General features: G+C 32.3%; 3 protein-coding genes across 3 annotated transcripts; 2 read left to right on the forward strand and 1 right to left on the reverse strand.

Annotated features, from left to right (window-relative positions):
- The first annotated feature begins 2956 nt into the window (after window positions 1-2956).
- LOC131846974 (midnolin homolog) lies at window positions 2957-7526 on the forward strand. Its single transcript, XM_059196399.1, has 5 exons — window positions 2957-3306; window positions 3434-3521; window positions 3697-5183; window positions 5957-6044; window positions 6349-7526. The coding sequence occupies exons 1-5, from the start codon at window positions 3107-3109 to the stop codon at window positions 6781-6783; spliced, it is 2298 nt and encodes a 765-aa protein (XP_059052382.1). The 5' UTR covers window positions 2957-3106; the 3' UTR covers window positions 6784-7526.
- Window positions 7527-9778: 2252 nt separating this feature from the next.
- LOC131846975 (protein transport protein Sec61 subunit alpha) lies at window positions 9779-17588 on the reverse strand. Its single transcript, XM_059196400.1, has 10 exons — window positions 17418-17588; window positions 17210-17277; window positions 16926-16991; window positions 16193-16403; window positions 14487-14648; window positions 13731-13826; window positions 12825-12991; window positions 12206-12346; window positions 11507-11755; window positions 9779-10548 (listed from the first exon to the last, which is right to left on the reverse strand). The coding sequence occupies exons 1-10, from the start codon at window positions 17422-17424 to the stop codon at window positions 10285-10287; spliced, it is 1431 nt and encodes a 476-aa protein (XP_059052383.1). The 5' UTR covers window positions 17425-17588; the 3' UTR covers window positions 9779-10284.
- An 822-nt stretch (window positions 17589-18410) lies between these two features.
- Window positions 18411-23383, forward strand: LOC131847003 (pre-rRNA-processing protein TSR1 homolog). Its single transcript, XM_059196437.1, has 9 exons — window positions 18411-18608; window positions 18681-18951; window positions 19721-20459; window positions 20760-21275; window positions 21615-21881; window positions 22080-22169; window positions 22261-22368; window positions 22486-22606; window positions 23206-23383. Exons 1-9 carry the CDS (start codon window positions 18512-18514, stop codon window positions 23358-23360), a joined length of 2364 nt encoding a protein of 787 aa, XP_059052420.1. The 5' UTR covers window positions 18411-18511; the 3' UTR covers window positions 23361-23383.
- Window positions 23384-23668: the final 285 nt, after the last annotated feature.

A 23668-nucleotide genomic window follows, 5' to 3' on the forward strand; every position in this document is an offset into this window, starting at 1 on the left:
ATATGCGTTTATACACAAATCAGCAATATACATATAATATGTGTTAAAATTTTACATATATGAATTGAAATGCACACTCATTACAATATAATTAATAATACAGTGACATATAAGTAAAAAGCTATTATTAAAGTATAACGTAATTAAACAGTAATTCTATTATTAGAAAGAAGAAAGAAAGAAAGAAAAATATTTTATTCAGTGCAATGTAACAAAAATACAATATAAACAACAAACGAGAAAAAAAAAAAAATGAGCAAATAAAATGTAAATAAATAAAATTATAATTATAAATTAATTTACATATTAAATTTATACAACAGCTAATTCTTATGTTTTACAAATTCATTACATTACATTTAAAATTTGAAACTTACCAAACTGATATATATATTTGTAGAATAGTAAAAAATATTTTTGTATATCTTTAAATTATTATAATAATATATATACTTCAAGTATTGCTTCTTTTAGTAAAGTTTCTTGGAATGAATGTGGATTTATTGTAAGTTTAATTTCTTATGAATAAACATACATATGATTTTACTAATTCTTAAGTTACCACAATAAGCCATAAATTTATAATATATTACAATAACAATAAACTTCATAATGTTCAGAATCGATGTACGGAATTGATATAATTTTATAGTTTTAATTTTTATATTAGGCCAATAATAATATTTTTATTAATTATTATTTTTATATATAGGTGTTTACAATATGACAATTCATACCAGATTCTAATGTTGGGATTCCTACAGATGAAATTATTTTATTTTCTTACGATCATAGCATATTAAAATGGTTTTGTTTTTAATGTTCATAAATACTGATTAAGTATGTACTTTAAAAATTGTATCCACAATTTATGTTTGGATTATTATCCTGTTGTTAAATGGAATGTTTGATGTGACAATAGCTGTGATAGTTGTTGGTTTTGTTGAACTCAAATGTGGGTGTTGGGTTAATAAAATGGTTGAGGATACTATTATGTTTTATTTCTTTACTCCTATTTAATCAGCGACCATATGTATTTACGGCTTGTTTGATTTACCTCCCACACTTACTTCAAACGTGCGGACGGCCAATTACATAACCCTTGCTTATATACATAAACAAAATACGCTGACTTGTATAGCAGAATACCATTTATTTGCCACTCAATAGGACTTATATGCCTCCATATTACAAAAAGTTACTACTTCTCCAATTTGTGGGCTATATAGCCTGTAGTTACATTAAGAATCTCTCTCTTCAAATCAGAACAGACAGAAATTGCTTGGCGGCAAAAATAATAACTTCAAACTTATTTTTATTTCATTGAAATGGGAAACGATTTAAAAATATGTCCGATGGTAAATGACTGGCACCCATTACCTATATGCCTTTATAGTTTAGTTACGTGACGCAGGGGTACCGCCCCTTATTACTTACTTGCAAAGACCAACTGAACCGAAACAGCATTTAAAATACAAAGAATGTTGTTTAGAATCAGAAATAAATACTCAGGCGAAGTCGGGCCGGACCGCTAGTATTTTGTAATTTACTTGCAAACTGCGTTAAATTTCCCTTTTTTCCGTTGTCATAAACATATCTACCTAGGTTTTTATATCAAGTTTTCCTGCACTTGTTAAACTACTCCAATACGATACACGACTATATAATACGCATGTCATATATACCCATAACACATTGTGTCAAAACTGAGGTAATTTCCCCATAACTTTATGAGTAAGTAACTACCTACATAAATAGGTCTAACCACATATAAGGAAGGAATATCTATCCGATTTGGGTACTTATTTTATATTGTTGACTATTATGAGAAAATACGTTATATTTTTATGGTCAGAAATTGCACCTTATTATGTATAATAAATGCAAGTGTAATTTCATTCTTATTTTCCTTTGTTACGGAAGTAACTACGCAGTGTGATAGAGACTGTAAAGCATTAATACGTACAGGCATCGTTCAGATATACATATATCTTTTGATAAACATGCGTTGCATTCTTTAAAACGTTTAATTCTATTTATTATTTTTACTAGATAAAGTATTACCTCAAATTTTAATTAAAGAAAATGCACACCGTAGGTTGCATTGGGTGCAAGCTTATAGTGACTAACAGAAATACATATTTATTATTTTTCTTCCCCACAATATTGTAAAAAGCAGTCTAGACGAAAGCAGCACATTATGTACCTACATATCAACAATTCCTTATATAAATGGTTGCTTAGAAAAAATATTGATTACACAAAACCTAGTACTTCCTTTATAATCATATGTATATTTATTGAAATCAAACGCTTGAGGTATTGTAATCTAATAGACTGCCCCTTTAAAAATTACCTAGCAATGCCAATGTATGTTAAAATATTATATTAATATATTATTGGCATTGTACATATTTAATGGTATTTATTATCTAAAAACTTTTAATGTTGTTAATTCTTAGGAATAATAAAGGACTCAGATTTTATTGCTTAGTGTAACATTATACAATACAATGTTTAAAATAGTCATAGAGATCAGTTTAAATAATATACTATATAGTTGACTATGATGATTGTTTGTTCCGAATACATGACTATAAGTAAATCAAACTTCCCGCACAATGCTTATTCGAACAAACTATAAAGCGTGACGGCTTTGACATTTGTGATCCATTCCATTTCACCTACAACTGAATCTGTAATGATTTAAGCTATCATAAAATTCATTTATTAGAAGCCAAAAAAATATTTTCCAATGTTCTAATACTTTTACATCAAGAAAATAGACATTAAAAATATTATGTGGATGGAAGTAGATAAATATAAGTGATTCTTCATTGTAGTCCACGTTTCATTTATTTTCTTTAAGATTGAATATGAAACGGATTGTAAACATAGCACAGCTTCGCATCAGCTGTTGTAAAAAAAATTAACGGGACATCGCGATCGACACTGGTCACACCGACGGCCACATCAAAATCTGGGGGTCTGGCGTGTGACCCTGTTATTTCTATCCAGCAATAAAATAGCTGTGTAATCTAAGATAAGCCTTGCGCCATTATAACAGTGATATATTGTAAATTTTAGTGTAATTTATGTGTAAAATATGGAACGTGCTACGGGAACAGAGGTGTACGGGTGTGGCTCGACCCAAACTACGGACATAACGCTGAATATACAAACGACAACGGGTGGTAACTTTTCAATCAGTCTGAACGGTAAAAATACAGTGGAGCACCTTAAGAAATTAGTTTCTAAAAAGCTTAAGGTATCCAAAGATCGGATATGTCTCCTGCATCGCGAAAGGTGAGTAAAGAATTAGACGCCAAGCTTCTATTGTCAAACATCGCGGAAATAAGTTGCGTCGATACGGACGATGACGCATCCGCGTCCTTTGACTCTACGATATTGACGTTCAGTTTTGTCTCCGCAGACAATTGAGGGATGGCACTCTGGAGGAAAACGGTCTGCTGGACGGCTCACGCGTCATTCTGCTGCCGAGCGTCGAAACGGGACTCCTGGTGAGCATAGTTGTGGCACTATTTCGAAACTTCCATTCTGCACTATCAATAATCACGTGTTTCACAATAGTGTGAAACAAATCAGTAGCTATTATCCATCTTATAGTTTTTTTATTACCTACTGTATGTTCTAATTATCTATGTCAGTTAACATTCTTGTTCCCATTGTTTTCAGAGTCAAAGACCCGAAAATTCTGTGATGCAAGCATTAGAGTCTCTCAATGATACACAAGTTAATGATTTTCTTAGTGGTAAATCACCCTTAAATTTGACAATGAGGTTAGGGGACCACATGATGTTGATACAACTGCAACTGTCTACCCTCAACTCTAGTTCTAGTGGATCGCGATCTCTGCGCACTTCTACCCCCACAAAGAGTTCCACATCATCAATACGTACAAAATGTGACAACAGGGAATCACCCAGCCCTCAGAGCACACCACAGAAGCCCACAGAAAATAATAAGTCTAATGAAGACACTGATAAAAGCAAACAGGAACTTCATAATCACATTCTACAGAAACAAGATTTAGAAATGCTACAAAATGCTTTTGATTTGTATAGGTCCATGGCAGAGGAAAAATATGCTGACAAATCAGAAAGCTGTGAAGAGAAAGATGAATCAATGGACACAACAAATTGTACACTCTCAGATTTGTCAGATACATCAGGTGAAAATGAACAGTCTCCTATAAAGTCTTTGTCAAATTTGGTTTCTAGTCCTATAGATGTATCTTCCTCTGAAAGCAGGGAAAGCAGTCTTGTGAATACTGTAAAAAATAATTTGATTGATTTGTTGTCTCAGAATAAATTAAGCAACAATGTGATACCTTCAACAAGTGCCATTGCTGATAAACAATGTCCATCTACATCGTCACACACACCTGATAGTTCATTTAGTGATGACAGTGACAATTTCACTGACCAAAGTTCATTCCTAGCAGAAAGTACAATAGATGAATACCCAATGGAAAATCTCTTTAATAGTGCTGTAGATAAAGGGTTATTTGAAGACCAGGATGAATCTATGATGGACAGGGAAATATCAAATTTGGCAACTACAAGCCATGGTATACAGGAACCTACAGGCACACTACCATCCTTCCAGAGTATAAATGAGCCATTAAAAAATAAGCGCTTCCAATATTTACTTCATAAGACATCTAAATTCAAACATCCAATAGGCCAAAATAAACAAAAAGCATTCATGCAGTCTGTAGTAAATAAACATAAGAAAAGAATGCAGATCAGACAAGATAGTAACTTGGTTCAACCGTCCACATCAAGAACTGAGCCATATATAACAAATTCTCGGAAACTCATATTGCAACCCAGCAGCGGCCCTGTAGAAGATAATGCCATTCCATCAACATCAAAAGAAGTACCTTTTAAAGCTCCTGATGCTCCGAAAAAACCACAGAGAGCATCACCCACTCCACCTGTTGATACTAAGGCACTTATAGAAGCTTCAAAGAATTTAACTCAAAAATTAAAGAAGCTATCAAAAGAAGTGTTGACAAACAAAATTGATCTCCGAACCGCCGAGGAGTCTGTGCGCTCGAAAATTGGCCCGGGAGCTGTGATAGAGTCCATGAAGCATCATGGAAAAGGAATATATTCGGGTACATTTTCGGGCACTTTGAATCCAGCTCTGCAAGACAGGTAATTATTACCTTTTACTTTATTTTTTGTACTAATGGAATGGCAATTATATGGCCAGATACATAAAAAGCGTCACAGACATCACATGCTGACACACCCATAGTAACTCCCACCCCTCATCCCCCCACACACATGCATTAGAAATATTCTTTTTTCAAATATATTTTTATAAGCACTTTTGAATGGTCATATTTTTTTTATTCTACAACTCCTTTCGAATGCAGACTCATCACAAGAATAATAACCAAAACACTTGTTTGTTGCTCATTGTAATGTACAGATAAATAATTAAATATGCAGCCTTAAATATGTATCTAATAATAAATAATATGTTGAATATAGGCATTAGGCATATTAACACTATTAAAAACCAATGCCTACTTTCATCTCAGTAAAATATACATATATTACATACAATTCCAAATCATTTGTACAATATCCATTACATTACCATTTGAAATTTATTGTACTCTCATTAGTCCTAATATTTCTTATGTAACTGGTAAACATGATTTTATTGTTAACTTTTGCTTTAGATCCTCTTATCTATACATACAATTGGAGTATCTGTTTGTAAAATTTAAATAAGTTTTTTAATTATTTATATTCATATGCATGTGCATATGAATATAAATATGGTAGATACATCAAAGTAACATTTTTTTCATTTTTTGTTTGTGAGTTTGTTCCAACTAATCTCTGAAATGTTTGGACCGATTTATTAGTTAATTATGGAAATACATGGATAATATATAATTGTCTGCTTATTTCAGATATGGCCGACCGAAACGGGATATTTCTACTATCATTCACATACTGAATGATTTGCTGTGTGCTGCGCCGCCTATTGCCTTATCACAGGTATTAAAAAGGATTTATTTTATACAGTAATTTGTGTATACAGACATACACATGTAATAAATGTATATAAACGTTCATGTAATAGTATAATATGTACAGCCTCATGATCTAGCTGTTTAGGATACCAGATTACAAGTTTGTTGCATTCTCATTGAATTTCTAGCACATTTTTTTTTTGTAGATACGTATTTGCAAAAAAAATCTATCAGTTGTTGAGTGACCATGTGTCAGTATTTATCGTCTAGGGTTATGATTATTATTATTAAATATTGACTGCTTTAGAATTATGTTTATTATATTTCAGAAAGAAAAACACTCCTGTACAACAAGCTTATTAGACGAGGCCAACAAATGTTTGGGATGTAGTCAGCCGTCATGCTTATATGGTCAGTGCGACGGCCACCTACCTTCCACATCTAGCGCCGAAGGCAAGAACTGCACTTGCAATTTAAAAGACTGCCACTGCAATAGACTTAAACCGAATGTTTGCCCGTCATGTTCAAGCAAATCGAGCTCTGGTGAAATATGCAAGAAATGTGATACCGCCAAAACTCTAGCCATGGAGAATTCAAAGACTAAATGTAAACTGGAACAATTAAGACTTGTTATGCAGCAAAAGAAACAGCGGCGCGAAGCGAGAAAGTTGAAAACACTTCCATACTCAAATTCGCCTACTAAATCGTTAGCGCCAGCGGAGCAAACGGCTCCGATATCTGAAGAAATAGAAACAGTTGCTTAACACGCAATAATACTTTAATTCCATACTTCGATTTCCAGACCGTGCATTCTAACGATATGCCGCCATTTTGTCATGCTTTTATATGGAAATTACTATTTACAGACTATTCACGTAATAAAGCTGCAACAATCTGTCAGCATAGAGTTAATGCACTTCATTTGCATATAAGGCGTTTTCCGACTGGCGACATTTGTGATTTTAGGATTCGATATTAACTACGCTATGTCTTGAGTTGGGAACCGTCCATGCGTATCTAAATTAGTAACACGATTGTATACTCTTTGCTGAACATGAATGTATTGTGTCAAGTGTGTATTTGAAATATGGACAAAGTATTCGCTTTTAAAATACGCTGAATGCGAATGTGTGCATGTGGAAAATTGTTTTGTAGTCCCCTGGAAAGAAAGGCTGAATATATCTCTCATAAATATTTTCTGTGATGATGACATTACATCGTTTCAATCATTCTTTTCCATGATATTGTAAAGATGTACAGTAGGTTTGGTTTAGATACGTATGTGTGATGAATTTGAATGATGATGTATGCACGTGGGGATAGACCCCGATTATATTCTAAATTACCATCTGACTAGGTTTGGATTGTAGACATATTTGTAAGTGCTATTATACCTATGTACAAATAAAAATTGATAAATAGCAAAATCACTAGAGTATAGTATAGTAGTAACGAGTTAAGATTCTCCCTTGTCTGGGCGCGGCTCCAAATTGGTTTTTGTTGTTATATTTTAGATTATATTTTATTATATTATTGGTTCAGTCAACTTTTGGACACTTGTGTATGTAGTATATTGTAATCGTTTAATACCAGTCTAAAAATTGACTAAAGGCATTTTTAATGTATTATAAATAACTTATTAAACCTGACAGTATACATATAGCAAGTGAAATAAATTTTGTTTTCATGATTTTTAGACAAACTAATTTTGAAACATTTACTAGAATTAATTGGCACTGTTATTTTTAAAGTTTTTCGTTGTTTTTTTTTCTCCTATCACGGATGTGTTGTTAAATTTAATAAATGTTTTCCATTGCACGTTTATTTTGTTTAGTTTTTTTGTTATCTTTATTATTTAAATTACTAAAATGCATGTGTGATAAACACCAATTAATGTTGAATGCAATACTGCCATACTATACTAGGTAAATAAAAATATAGGGCACTAGATTTGGACTACCTAGCTTTGTATATAAATATATGCGAAAGGTATATTATAGTATAGAGGCGAAGTGCTTCATTATATTTCAACTTTGTATAATAAAATATATTTTATCATTAATTGATTAGAAATATATAGAGGTTTATGAATTATTTTGTGAGCACTATAACAGAAATATAATAGTACATTAGATATTCGGTAACTGTATAAAATGTAATTAACAAATAACGTTATTAATTTAAATTCCTGAAGAGATATTGACTCCATAATCAGTTTTGTGACGCATCGCACAATATGTTTATTTGAAAAAATAGTATAAAAACAAGATTACGAAATCAGGGTTCCGTTTGATTATACTTCTTACCTCTATTTGTTATGTAGAGACGAGTAGTGGAATATAGTATATATATGTATATATATCATTATCGTATAATTTTATTCCAAAACACCAAATTCCGGCTGTGATACTGAAGACTCGTATCCAGTTGTGACACTTTCGAGTATTAAAGTTGTTGAGAGCTTGTATAGACCAGATTCTAGTTGGTTCTATCAGTGTCTTTCGCAGACTATTTATGCGCGTTGACTTACCGTTACCATCCCACGTTGGTAAGGGACCAAGCGATCGATTGGAAATTAACACAGCAATAAATTACAATTTATCACAAAGTGATTTGATTGCTACCTAATACAAGTGCCTATATATATGTTGTAAGGTACGATAGTGTTGTGCCATGGTACCCGTAGGTGATTGTTAGTACCTAGTAATATTGTGAATTTATTAGACTCCACCCTATTTTTATTTTGTTCGATCTCTTACCAATCTGGCTTCATATCATGATCTCAAACTATAAATATTATTTCCTGAATGTCTAGGCCGAAGACAGCCATTTAAATTACAAATGCAGATTATTATGTACATAAATTTGTTACCAATCGTATATTTATAAGGTTTTGAGGGAAATTCTTGTTTATCGTCCTTTGTATTTGCATGTCTAGTGAGGAGAATAAAGTTACATAACAAAACTATTTGCTGTTTTCTGCAACTTACACAGTTTGTTAAAGACGTATGTATTATACTGATAAGTTATCTTGACAAGCTTTTTTTTATACTGAAATATCTTTATAGTGCTTATAAAAGATCAGTATATTAAAAAATGAGTTTTTATCACTATGAACTTACGTTTAATTTATGCTCTTATGTTAATAATTCGTCGATAAAAATTCTGATAAATAGCACACTTCCTTTCTCCATCCTTATTATCCTAAAATACAATGAGTAGATATAAGAATCTGTCATTGACTCACTAGTGTATATATGATAATCAGCGTCGATACTGGGTTCAACTAAGTTGGCCAGGGTTCAGGAAACTAATAAGTTACCTAAGGAGAATAATGCTGGAGTCTACGGGTTTATATGCAGAATAAATAGAATGTCAATACGACTAAGAACCCCGGAACTAATAGCTAAGAACTCCTAAACTAATCAGGCAATATGTGAGTTGGCCTTATTAAAAAACGAGTTCATAAAATAACAACATAATTAGGTCGAAAATTACTAACAGTATATACATAACACATGGCCAAAGTTCCCGTATTTCAAGCCAAAATCAGAGCAGTATTTAAATATTTGTAATCGGCCTAAATTCTTTGATATCATACTGTTATAATAGTTGTGTAGTCTCAAGTAGAATATATTTTGGTTGCACGTTCAGATTACAATATAAAGAACAAGTATACTAATCTAAGAACAGGGAAGAATCAACCTTATATAGTATATAAATGGAGGAATTGAATAAAAATAATAGATGTACTTTATTCTAAAATATTTTAATTAACTGTCATGTGTGGTGTGGTAAAATGACCACTTCGACCAGTCGCTATCCAATGTTAGGGATACGCACGTCACGATATGCTTACTAAAAGAACAATCACAACTTATATACAAATCACTGTTTTCACAACGTCCTACATAATCCAACACGAACTTAAACATAAAATTAAGTTTTGTAAGATTAACTTAACAAAGTTGGATCGTAATAATTATAAACGAACGCTTAAAAACTATGAACAACAATATATATATCAAAAATGTAATAGATTTGCTCGGAAGGACATTAATAGTGGACTATCGACAAAAACAAAGTGTACTTCTCGTAAATTTTATTATAAAGTTCATCTCATATAAATTAGCATATAACCCACACACGCGTAACGCACGCACACACTGCGCCGAGACGAACGCTGCGCCCCAGTGGTACAAAATAAAACCTTACTAAATAAAAACGCAAGCGCCGCGTTCGCCGCGGCGGAGAATTTATCCTACTTAGAAGAGAAGCGTACTCATGCCGCCCATCTCCGCCTGTTCCTTGACGAATATCTCGAAGTACTGGTAGATGATGGTAACGGCGAGCAGGATACCGGTGCCTGAGCCGATGGCGCCGAGGAAGTCAGCCAGAACTGAGAGTGCTCCAATACAGAGACCTCCGAAAGCGGCTGCCGTCGGGATGTATCGGTTCAGCTCGTGTATCATTGAGTTATCTCGATGGCCGCGCATAACCATCTGTTGTTCTTTCAGCTGTTTGGCAACCTGTAATTTTAGATATCGATGTAGAACAAGTTGCGTAAGTCCCAGTACATTCACTAAGTGAAAGTAAAAAATAAGTAATCTGAACATATCAGGTACCAACTTTCCAAACTAAAGAGCTCATTTTTAAATTAAATTTGCAAATAAGCCCATCTAATGATAAGCGGTAGTAGGCGCGTACATACACGAACAGAACTATATATGATATCATAGATGCATTGCCATTATAGAGGACTAAGTTATCATAATACACTTTTTTTTACATATATGCATAGAAAAAAAGCTCAGAACAATGCAAACAGACAAATAGTCATTAGTATAAGTGTAATAGTTACCAGTATTTGCAATAGTTACTATTGCCCTTTACACTGGACTAGATCATAACTAGACTAGTGCAGCTATTGAGTAATTGAATAACCATAGTAGTATAGTATATATAACCATAATGTCTATATACCATGTTTTAGATATTTTTTTTTTAATTTGCATATTTACATAGAACAATAATCAATAAAAACAGATACATTCATAAATATCAATAACTTTGATATGCGCAGGATTTGAAAGCGCGAGTATTATACATTAAAGTAATAAATCAAAACCAGAAAATTTCTAAGATAAGGGTGACCTCATTTGCCGTGTCATGTACCAGTTTAGTTTGACCCTGAAAACCATCATGATGAATTCCTGGTGAATTCACGATTGGCTAACTGACCTGACCTCATGCTCATCATAACATCCTCCACTTGTGGCCCGATAGCATAGACCGTCAGCGCAAGCAGGTGCAACAATGTTATTTCCGAAATACGATATTGGAAGCTCTTTTGATGAAGGAGCATATTCCTCCTTATATGGCTATCAACGAATTTGCAATTCTCTTATTGTTGCGGGTGCTCATGGGCGGCGGTCATCACTTACTATCAGGCATGTTTGTCCCCTATACTGTAAAATAAAAACTTACATCCTTTGCTGAAGATCCGGAGACATCAATCCACGTCTTAGAGAAGAATGCGCATGAGCCGAGCATGAAGATGATGTAGAGAACAGCGTGGAGCGGATCGTGAGCGATGTGCGCGAGAGACTCCGGGGGACTGAAGTAGTAGCACAACCCGCCTACTGGATAAGCGCGGGCCGGGCCACCGCCTCCCACATCCGCCCATACTCCCAGTAAATTGACCAGGAAGTTACCGCTGAACTTCACCGCAAGCATCTGTAGGCGAACACCACACATGTTAGACTTATACTAGTGTACTTGTGTATAGTTTTAATGTCTTAATGCTTCATGTATTTTTTTTTTCTTGTACCTAAAATGGTGAAAAACTAGCCGACTGTAAATAAAAACATTTACATACTTATATGGCCTCAGTTGTCTAGCGGTGTAGCACGTTTTACTGATACTGGTACAATCATTTGTATTCATAAGTATGATTGTTTGTATCAGTCTGAGTAATTTCAGAAATGATTAAAAAATTCAAAAATAATATAAAATCCACCAAGGAGTTTGCAAAAAAAACTGTCTGTGAAAAAAAAATGAATATACAGAAAACAAAGTGCACTATTAAAATGCAGTATTAAAAATACTATTTAATACTGAATAATGCACTGCTTTTTTCCATAATACTAAGATAAAATAATATAATTATTTAACAAAATAACTTACTTGAGATATAACATATAAGTTGGATACGAGTGCCGATTGCAAGATAATGGGAATGTTCGATGTGTAGAACAATTTGATTGGATATGACGAGTACTGTCCACGGTACCGGGCCGACTTGATTGGCAGGTCCACGCGGAAGCCCTGTGGATAACACCATTTTAAATTAGTGAACGCAATCTTAAAAACCATGACAGTGAAATAATAATAAAAGATGCACATAAATTTATTTATATTAAAAAAGTAACATTTGACCCCTTTGTATTTCTGTTTATATGTACACATAATAATTATAAAATACCTCCTGCATCTCATCATCAATAGAGAACAGAGTGACTTCTAAGCAACATTTAGGAATGGGTCGCTAATAATGTCTATACTCCGAAAAATACTTCTGCTGTCTACTACGCTACTATGTCGATTTTTTAATTTTTTAATAAAGCTATAGCTATCTAGATATATATGTAAGAGTTGTATCACCGAAATAAAAATAAAAAAAATATTTTCCTTTCACCTGCACAAATCATTCCCACACGAACTCACAATTAATGTTGGTTATACTCACTATATATTACTTTCGATCTTCTCCTTAATATACAACCATAGTTCAATGCCAACATACCTGGAAGTATATGACGATAGCAAACACGAGTACTGTTGCAAGGAGATTCATCAAATTGGGCAGATTTTGACGGTAGAAAGCCTCGCGCAGTGCACGAACTTTGTCAGGGCGGGTGGCGAGCAAGTGGAACAGCGCTATCACGGCTCCTTCGAACTCTGTGCCGCGACCTGAATAACGTGTGTTATTATAATCGTTAATTAAGGAAAAAGTTTGAAGCCTGTCCTATCAACAATTAAAAAGAGCGATGGATGATCGTACAATCAACCACTTACGATCATCCACACATCCGATACATCCACCGACACGACAAGAGCTCTCTTATGAATGCATTTGTATTAAATATTTCTAACATTATTTTCACTATTTTACTGTACATATTAACATTACTGCATATAATAAAAATTATGATTTACATAAAAGATAAATGCGAAAAAGAATGGAGCCCAAAATATTATTGATTCAATTTCTAGCATGATTAAAACATCTGTATGATTGCTTGTATGAGTCTGGGTGTTTTCTATGCATAATCTCTATATATTAAAAAAAAAAATCTATGCATTTGTATCAGTTGTCTAGTATTCATAACTCAAGCTCAGCTAGAGCTTAGCTTGGAACTAGATCGTACTGTGTGCATTATCCTGAGACATTATTATTATTTTTACATTTACTTTAATTATTTTATTATATTATCCAAGTTTATATAGTTACAGAATACAAATGAAGGACTGGACTATTTGTTCGTATTTAAAGACTTAATTTTATGGACATTTACATCTTTTTAAAAACGCAAGGATTCATAAAATATATTAAGCAGGTACTGTACCTTTATAATTGTAATTCTAATTTTTAAAGATTACATGTAAATGTCGTAATTTATATTAAAGTTATGGTCTAAGTTATACTAACCAGTATTGACGGTAGCAGGTGAGAATGCTTTCCAGACGATAGTTTCACAAATATTTGTGGCAATGAACAGTGAAATACCAGAGCCCAGACCATATCCTGAAAAAAAATTTACATTGTAATAACATAAATTACACAACTCCTGTATTTATTTAACAAAAATTAATAATTATGATTAAAAATATATTTATTTATTGTATATAAAATCCATGTAACAATTCAACCAAATTTAAAATAAATCAGTTCGGCAATCAATTATTACCTATCAACAACTTAATTAGTTTAAAACAGTATTGTAAAATTGAGATTGAACACAATTTCTTATAATATTTTTTTATTAGTGATATTGACATCTTGACATGAAATCTGAAAAATCTATATTGCTTTTTGATGAATCCACAATGAGATATATCACATCTGTAGTACTGCAGTACACTCTTTCTTGGGACCACTAAAAAGGCAGCTGTGACTATTGAATCAAATAAATATATACATATATTTCATTGATTGATTGCTAAGTGGAAGAATTTATCTCTGCCTACCAATCTCAGCTATCCAGCGACAGCTTGCTTTGTAAGCTCTGTTTCAGTTGAAGGGTGAGGCATGATAAATTACAGGATTAATGTTATATTCATAGTTCTGTTCAAGTATATGGGTGGTTACCACTTAACATAAGGAGGACCAAGCTTGTTTAACAAATAAATTTTATAAAAAAAAATTAACTCAAAAAAATGTATTTAAATGAAGAATTTGACCAACCTTTTTGCAGAAGCTCATCCAGTAACAGCACAATCAAACCAGCTACGAACAGCTGGATAATGATAAGCAAACACACGCCAGCACCGATCTCACTGGGCTCGCCATACATTCCCGTCATTACGTACACGATCGCTTGGCCGACTGTTATTACCATGCCAAACACTGAAATAAAAGGATTCATTAGTAATTGCTGTATAACTGACACTTCTGTCTTGTATGGTTTATGTCAGAGCTGTCAAACCATGGCACGCAGGCCATATGCGGCCCACGGCTTGAATTGATGCATCCCACTGAACAATTTTTTTCTTTATTACTTAATATAACAAAATTTTTGTATAGAGAAAATTATAATTTGTACTTTTTTAAAATACAAAATGATTTGTAGATTAAATTATTTTCTCTTCTGGTCTTATGAGCATGCACTGCGTCTAGCATTATTGAGATTAATGATATTCTACTTGCATTTTGTTTTTACAAATATTTTGTGGGAAACATTTTTATTGGCCCTAGATGGGCTCGTCAATGGATTTAGTAATTTTTATTGGCCCTAGATCCTATCTAGTATGGACAGCCCTAGTTTATGCATTGCCTTTTCAAATGAGTTGTATAATAAAAAAAATGTGGCTATTAAAAATGCTTATCTTAAGTTCATTTGAATACAGAATATTTCTGTTTCTATCCAGTGGTAGTGTATTCATTATGAATTAACTGTGATGCTTTCCTCAGGGAAAGCATTACAGTTAATTAATCTAATATTTAATCTCCAATACTAACAATCCCCTCGGTCTAGTCAACATGGCAATGGTAAGCTAAATACTCCTCACAGAAGGGACCTGTGCCTAGCAGGGGTTAATACCAGCAGGGTAAGTAAATTAAAGTGATTATCTGCTTTTTTATTTAATTAATTGACAAATTCATACTGTTTTGATTTTCCTATCAGTTATCAGAAAATCTGGTGCCTTCATAGGCATTATAATGAAGCTATTCTTTGTAGCATAAATGTCAATAGACATTGTTGATATTGCTACATAGCTTAATCTACTGTCAAAAGGTATAATTTATTATGTCTAGATTTTTCCAGAACAGAGTACTTATCAACTTGATAATAAATGCACTCTATTTCTAATATGAAATATACAATTATACTTAAAGAAAAATGGACATATTTATTTGACAACAGTGAAATTATTGTTTTAAAATCAAGTATATGTATGTTTTAAAATAAGTATATATATGCTAAGACTTGTTACATAGACTACTATTGATAAATGATAAATTTCTGAAAAGGATATACTGTGCATCATCATCTCATCTCATCAATCATCTAACAAATAGCACAGCTGTACAAAATTACATATTTTTATTTTATTTATTTATATAAATAATCCACAGAACACCAAAGTAAAAGTACATATGGCAGACTTAACACCTTGACTCGACTCAACTAACTAACGGAGAAAAATTGAATATATGTATATATAAATATATACATATATGTACAAATTTGTAGTATATTTATTTTTAAAGAGCACAGACAACTTTCTTGCCTATTCTTCCTATCAGCATTTTGAATCTGACAGTAGAATAAAAAATAAATTTATTGATCACAGATTATCTATAGTTATTTATTAATTTTAAACATAAAACTACAGATTATATACATAAAGATAAAGATAATAAAATACGAGAATGATACAATTACTTACATTTTTGAGCACCATTGAACAAAGCTCTGTCTTTAGGAGTGTCACCAACTTCAATTATTTTTGCGCCTGCTAATAACTGCATAATGAGACCTGATGTGACAATTGGTGAGATACCAAGTTCCATGAGTGTTCCTCTGTTTGATGCTAGGATTACACGGATCCAATAGAATGGATCTGCACTATCTGATGACATTATACCGAATAAGGGAATCTGGAAATTATTAAATATTCATTTATATATTACTTGTGTTATTTATATATTACTTCGTTCCACGGAAATCTATTATAATATTATGCTGTAAGGTTGAATTTCCAAAATATTTTTTCAGTTAAAGTTATAAAGATTATGCTCCATAATTCCTAAAGATTTTATGCTATGATTTGTAATAGGATTAGGAAGATTGATTTTTATAGTACACTATACTTTTTATATAAATATTCTGATATTTGGTTCTATTTGCAATAATTTAATTATTTAGTTATATATATTTTATAATAACATAGCCATAGACCAAAAATCAATGTATTTCAATTGGAACATAAAAATTAATTTAACCATATGTGTACTAAAATATTGATTATTTAAATGATGATTACCTGCATAGTAATCAAAATTTTAACTAAACGATATTTTTTGTCAAAATTTTGATTTAATTGTATTAATATTAAAATAGAAAGTCATTACTGGATATTCGATAATTGAATACTAGTAGATATAGTTATGATCACTTACCTGACAACATACTAAGAAAATAAATAATGTTATTGCAGTCCATAATACTTTTTCACGGAATTGAATCTGAAAAACAAAGTGACCACTTAGAATATAGGTTAAAATGTAGTGAACTGTAATGTACAGTTAACATTCCAAATTTAAACAGAGGTGAGGTTAAGTTACTTTCACTATGTTTAATGCACAAAACTGACTTGAAATAATTTATATGCAATTAATTTAATGAAAGTTCACTATAAGATTGACTTAAAAGATATAAATATGAGTTTCTAGACCACACTTACCTTTCTCTCAGGTTTTGCTATCTCCGGCAATATACTGCAAAACGGCTTTATAACTTCAAGGAATTTAACTGCGAAGACGGGAAAATAAACATTATATTACACGTTTATCACATAATTTTGCGTTTAGAGGGTACCACGAATACAAAATAAAAGAAATGTGAAGAAGAGAAATGCATGAAAAATGTATATATATATCAAGGATACTCACTTCCCATTTTGATTTATTGCGATTTTACTATCCTAACTAAATTATCAACTGATCAATTCGACTAAAACCATTCAACTTTTGTTCATTAGTAACACTCCAATAGGACTTTGCGAAAAGAGGCTGCGCAACGCCGCCAACGAGCTGTCCACAAATGACACGTCCACAACGTCACGTCACGTGACCTGTGATGTTGGCGTAGACTATGTTGCCCGTATAATTTCTTTATCAAATTGTTTACTTTTTTTACAATTTACACATTAATCACATTTTTTGAAATTAGGTATATAACTAATTTCCAATGATAAACTATCATTTGAAATGCATTCATAAATGTGTTGGATAGGGACGAACATATTGTTTTTTCATTTAGTAAAAATTTTTTTAAGGACATGGAATATTCCATGTCCATAAAAAAAATTACATGGAGTACTCCATGTCCTTAAAAAAAATTTTTACTAAATACAGACTACTATTTTTACTAAATACGAATACTATACAGAGGTACCTCTGCGTTGATAGTGTAATACACACTATCAACTCAGAGGTATTCCTTGTTTACTTTCTTTATTGAATAAATGATTAATTATTATTAAAAAATTTATAGGCTTTCTCATATTTTAAGTAGAAATAATTGTACCCACTTAAAAGTAAAACATAAAAATTATACAGTGCTACTACAATAATATAACACAGTACAATGCAATTTTTTTTTTACCTACAATGTACTTTTTAAAAACAATATTTGGTTTTGAAATACGTTTCCAAACTAAATACAATATACCAGATATACAGAGTACTTACTATCTGTTAAACGAGATATAACAAAAAACGATTGAATCAATTTAATGGAATTAATTATAATGTTCTTTAACGAACAAGAGGGCTATAGTGAAAACTGGACTTGGAATTTACTAAAAATTTTTAAATTCATGTTTAAAATTTTATAAATGTCATAAATAATATACGTCAAATAAGAGATGTCATTGTCAAATATTTATTACTATTTCGGATTTACCATGTGTTTTCATTTTGAATTATTTGTAAATAATTAATTCATTTTATTAATTCAACGCAAAAATTTGATTATTAAAAACATGCCTCAGGCACATCGTCCTGGCCATTTGAAGCAGAGCAATAAAACTCATAAGTCCCGCCATCGTTCGAAACGGGGTATAGCGGCCGCTGTTAAAGGTTAGCTCTTATTTATCTGCTCGTTTATTCACAAAATCTTTACTATTCTTATTTAAATTAAATCTTTTGCAGGTAAAGTAAATGTGAAAGAAATAGTTCGACGCAATCGTCATATTCTAAAAAAAGATGAGCGTCGTCATCAAGCAAATCAAATTCGCAAAAACAAACGTGAAGAGGTTTTGGCTAAGAAACGTGCGCTTGGTGGTTCTCGGTACCCACCATTCTTGGTGTGTGTAGTACCACTAAATGCTCAGTTAGATGTCCAGTCCGCCTTGGTCATATTGAAAACATGTTCTGAAGGGGTTGTAGTTTCACAGTCTGAAAATGGAATTGTGCATATTGGGTAAGTATTAATAAACTTGGAACTGTGCTTAGGTAAATATTTTACAGCTAATTCTAAGAAATCTCTCTTGAGCATTTGATTTGACATTTTTATTACATGTACGAAATTTTTGCCAAACAATAAATTTATGGATAATTTAGTTTGGTCTCGCAAATTCTTGATTCTATTACCTATGAATTCACAGCAGTTCTTGTATAGTTATCTAGGTTAATTTATAACCATATATTAAGATTTCAGTACAAATCTGTTGTGAAATTTATGTAATAAATAGCTTTTTAAAAGTTCACATTTAAAATATGATTATAGTTTTTTTTTTCATTACAATATTACACATGGGCTTCTTGATCTTTAAAGGTAGCATTTGTTAGTCAAACCTTTGTTTTAGCTTTGATATGGAAATAATAACAAATTGAATAAAAAGTGTATAAGACAAGGTATAAATAATATATAATAGGGTAGGCATCTGCATAAATTTAGTCACAAAATATAATTGTATGATCCACCTCAACCTTGTTACTTGCTTACTTGTGATACTCCATCCCTTGTGTGATACAAACAATCACATATATATGAAACATAGATATATTTATAGGGTTTACATAATTTTTTAATACTTAGAGAAAATATATATTTTGGAATGTTAGTTTGAATTTTGCCTTTGTCTATCAATGAACTATTTTATTGACTCTCTTACCTCCCTCTTTACTTATGATGTTATTTATATATACATGTATCTAATTGATTATTAACACACATATTTATATTTCAGCTTACCAAATTTCAAGCAACACTTCTCATTTATTTGCCCGGAAGTAGGTAATGATTTTGCTCTCTTGGATTCTCTTAAAATTGCTGACACAGCATTGTTTGTTAGCTCAGCATTAGATGAACCTGTTGATGAATGGGGGGAGAAGGTGCTAGCATTAGCAATGGCCCAGGGGATGCCCACTCCTGTAGTAGCTGCCATGGATATAGAAGGGGTGAACCCTAAAAAACGCACCTCTGAAAAACAAAATGTTCAAAAGCTTATTTCAAAATGGTTACCAGAAGAGAAAGTTATGCAATTAGATAAAAGTTCTGATGGACTAAATTTATTACGTAGAATTGGCAATCAGAAACGCAATATAATTCATCACAGGGAAAAGAGACCATACTTATTAGCAGAAGAAGTTCAATATGTGCCTGATGCAGAAGGAGAAAGTGGCACTTTAAAAGTTAGTGGCTATTTACGTGGGATGCCATTAAATGTAAATGGCTTAGTGCATATAAGTGGGTTAGGAGACTTTCAGATGGTGAGAATTGATGGACATGAGGACCCACATAGTCTAAGTGTAGGAAAGGAGAAAACAAAATCTGATTCAATGGAAGCTGAAGTTGCTACAGTGTCAGTGTTACAAATAGCTGATCCTGTTAAGCAAGAGAGTTTAGCATCTGAAAACATACCAGATCCAATGGATGCAGAACAGACATGGCCAACAGAGGAAGAGATTGCACAAGCTAATCTAGAGGTAATCTAGTGTTTTTCTCCACATTAATGTATTTGATTTCTTGTCAGCTTTGATGATGTAACATCATTTCTTTTCATCACCAGGAAGTCTGGATCCTGGGTATGATAACAGCCAATTATAATATTCCTAGTTACATTTCTATATTAATAATTTGCATTAGTGACTTCATTGGCTCAGCTTAAAAATTATTTCACATAAAAAAAATTGAACAATGGCTGAAATGTAGTAGTCTGAGATTCATCATCTTATCCATCTTAATATGCCATTAATGAATAAACTCTAACTAATAATATATTTCAGACAAAAACAAAGAAGGTTAAAAAAGTTCCAAAAGGATGGTCTGATTACCAAGCTGCTTGGATAGTAGAATCGGATGTAGAAGGCGAAGGTTCAGATGCAAGTGACAGTGCAAGTGATAGTGCAGATGACAATGAAGATTTTATGTCATGTGAAGAAGATAACTCAGATGTAGAGGATGGTGACAATAACGACTTTGAATCTGTTACTGAGTCTGAAGTTGGTGTTAGTGATGAAAAGTATGATACCACAATTGATGCTCATGAGGAACATGAAATGCTACAGAAGTTGGCGGCTGCTAAGGAGGATAAGCAATTTCCTGATGAGGTTGATACTCCTCAGGATGTACCGGCTAGGGAACGATTTATGAGGTACAGGGGCCTGGAGTCTTTTAGGACCTCAACATGGGATCCTAAGGAAAATCTGCCGGCAGATTATGCTCGTATTTTCCAGTTCGAAAATTACGATCGCACGAGGCGAAGGATTTTTAAGGAGAATGAAGATAGTTTAATTAATATGGTAAGAACTTACTAAACTTATTTGTATTTTTTGAGTAGAATGTATAGTTAAGGCGTTTAAAAATTATGTATTTTTGTTTAAAATAAGTTATCAAACAAATACCAATCCTTGCTAGTACATTGTTTTCATATAACATTTGTTTGAACTTTTTATTTGGCATTATCGGTCATGTCCTGATGATTAAAATAATTATCTTACCTTCTAAATGCTTTGAAAATGCGACTGGTACATCCAGAGGTTAATAGATTCATACAAACTTTGCAGTTTTCTCCAGTTTTAACATCTACCATTTAGTTTACATCAATATTAATGAATAATATAGTAAAACTTTATTTGCAGTATGGATTTTATATAACCATTCATGTAAAAAATGTTCGGCAAGATCTCTGGAAGGCTTACCATGCAGCGAACCAAAATGCTCCACTTGCTGTGTTTGGTCTGTTGCCTCACGAGCATAAGATGTCACTTATGAATGTGGTACTGAAGCGGACTGGTGCCAGCGATGAGCCCATTAAAAGTAAGGAGAGGCTAATATTCCAAGTGGGATACAGGAGGTTCATTGTAAATCCTATATTTAGTCAGCACACTAATGGTAGTAAACATAAGGTGAGTGGTGAATGTTTATTTATTCAATAACATACTATATGGGAAGGTGGTACCATATCAGGCGGGCTAAAAATACATTTGTGCATGGCTCACACATTCCCTATTAGTTTATTAATTATAGAAAAGATTTTTTATATGAATGATTTAATATGAATGTTTTTGTTTTCTATTTTTCATAATTCTTTGATTTTGTTTCAGTATGAAAGATTTTTCCAGCCAGCATCTACATGTGTTGCCACATTCTTTGCTCCAATTCAATTTAGTCCATCAACTGTATTATGCTTTAAGGTGAGTTTACATAATTAGTTAATTAATTTAGATTTTTTCCTTGTATAATATTAAATAGGATATTATAATGTATATTAAACTGAATTTTCAGGAGAAAAAGAACACAAAATTGCAATTGATTGCTTCTGGTGTGTTGCTATCATGCAATCCTGACAGGTTGATTATCAAAAGAATTGTACTCTCTGGACATCCATTCAAGGTAATTTATTTATATTAATAAATTAAATTGTCGATTTAAAAACATGGTTGATTGTTTACTGTTCGTTTCAGTAAAAATTAAATATGAAAGAGTATACATATATTTAATTTTCTCCAGGTTCACAAAAGGTCTGCTGTCATACGATTTATGTTTTTCAACCGTGAAGATGTGTTGTACTTTAAACCGTGCAAGCTTAAGACAAAATATGGACGGACTGGTCACATCAAGGAATCATTAGGTATTGAATGAAGTTTAAATATTAAAATAGAAGACCCATTTAAATTTAAGTACAGATATAACAATACAATAATATGTATTTTGTGACGAATCAAACAACTGTTTGATAGCTTGAAGATATAGTGCCCATTTATAATTTTCTTTCGGGCTACGATGATGATGATAATTTTTAGTTGTAGTATAGATTTAATGTCAAGGTAAAAAACAATCGGCTCTTTAGTCAATCAATGAATAACCTGAAGACAGTAAACCCCGTTGATGTAGGATTATTGTAATTTAGTGAATTAAAATACTAAATACATATATTCAATCATGACTCACTTAGTTCACAAATTTCACACACGAGAAATACATTTGTAATTGATTGCATTATGTTGTATTTCGATGGTAGAGTGCGATTAGGTAACGAAACTACTGAATAAGTGTCATGACATCTTAGTTCTCTGTGATCGTAATTCATGAGATATACCACGGGTCTCTTATAATGACGTAATATCCGTCGATAGATCGCTGGCTGGTACATGTAGATAGCTGGCGGTTAGCACATAGAAAACACGTGGGCCAACTAGTTTACATTGTAATTACACATAACTGTTACAGGTACCCACGGGCACATGAAGTGCGTATTCGATGATCAGCTGAAGTCACAAGACACAGTGCTACTGAATCTTTACAAACGGATGTTCCCTAAATGGACGTACGAGAACTGCATCGTCACCGACAGAGATAGCAATAGCGATGTCATGGAGTCATAGATTAAAAATAAAAGTTTTTATTAACCAAATCAACTTTGTTTATATTTACTTATTCACATGCAAAGATTTATTATAAAGGAGTCTTTGTGTAAAAAGAATATTACTATACGAAAGAACCAAGCACTACATATAATAAAAATGTAACTGATTGCTCTCTGTACACGAAATATTTACGAGAAAAACCATTATTTCATTTTATCGACGTATTACAAACCAAAATGATGTTAGACATGTTGTTTGAATATGTGTGCAGATCGTTGACTATTGGGCCACATTACTTACGATATCAAATCCACGCTATTCCGCTT

Source organism: Achroia grisella, unplaced genomic scaffold (assembly GCF_030625045.1).
Source record: "Achroia grisella isolate CSIRO2021 unplaced genomic scaffold, CSIRO_AGI_Agris_v1 utg515, whole genome shotgun sequence".
NCBI classification, from domain to species: Eukaryota; Metazoa; Arthropoda; class Insecta; order Lepidoptera; family Pyralidae; genus Achroia; species Achroia grisella.

Bases quoted from the DNA above. Each gene is read 5' to 3' on its own strand.
- LOC131847003 (XM_059196437.1), top strand. From the start codon at position 18,512: ATGCCTCAGGCACATCGTCCTGGCCATTTGAAGCAGAGCAATAAAACT. The intron at 18,609-18,680 runs GTTAGCTCTTAT...AATCTTTTGCAG, and splicing joins TATAGCGGCCGCTGTTAAAG to GTAAAGTAAATGTGAAAGAA. The intron at 21,276-21,614 runs GTAAGAACTTAC...CTTTATTTGCAG, and splicing joins AAGATAGTTTAATTAATATG to TATGGATTTTATATAACCAT.
- LOC131846975 (XM_059196400.1), bottom strand. The intron at 12,347-12,824 runs GTATGTTGGCAT...TGTTATCCACAG, and splicing joins CTATCGTCATATACTTCCAG to GGCTTCCGCGTGGACCTGCC. The intron at 10,549-11,506 runs GTAAGTTTTTAT...CTAAAATTACAG, and splicing joins CCGGATCTTCAGCAAAGGAT to GTTGCCAAACAGCTGAAAGA.
- LOC131846974 (XM_059196399.1), top strand. From the start codon at position 3,107: ATGGAACGTGCTACGGGAACAGAGGTGTACGGGTGTGGCTCGACCCAA. The intron at 3,307-3,433 runs GTGAGTAAAGAA...TTGTCTCCGCAG, and splicing joins TGTCTCCTGCATCGCGAAAG to ACAATTGAGGGATGGCACTC. The intron at 3,522-3,696 runs GTGAGCATAGTT...CATTGTTTTCAG, and splicing joins GCGTCGAAACGGGACTCCTG to AGTCAAAGACCCGAAAATTC.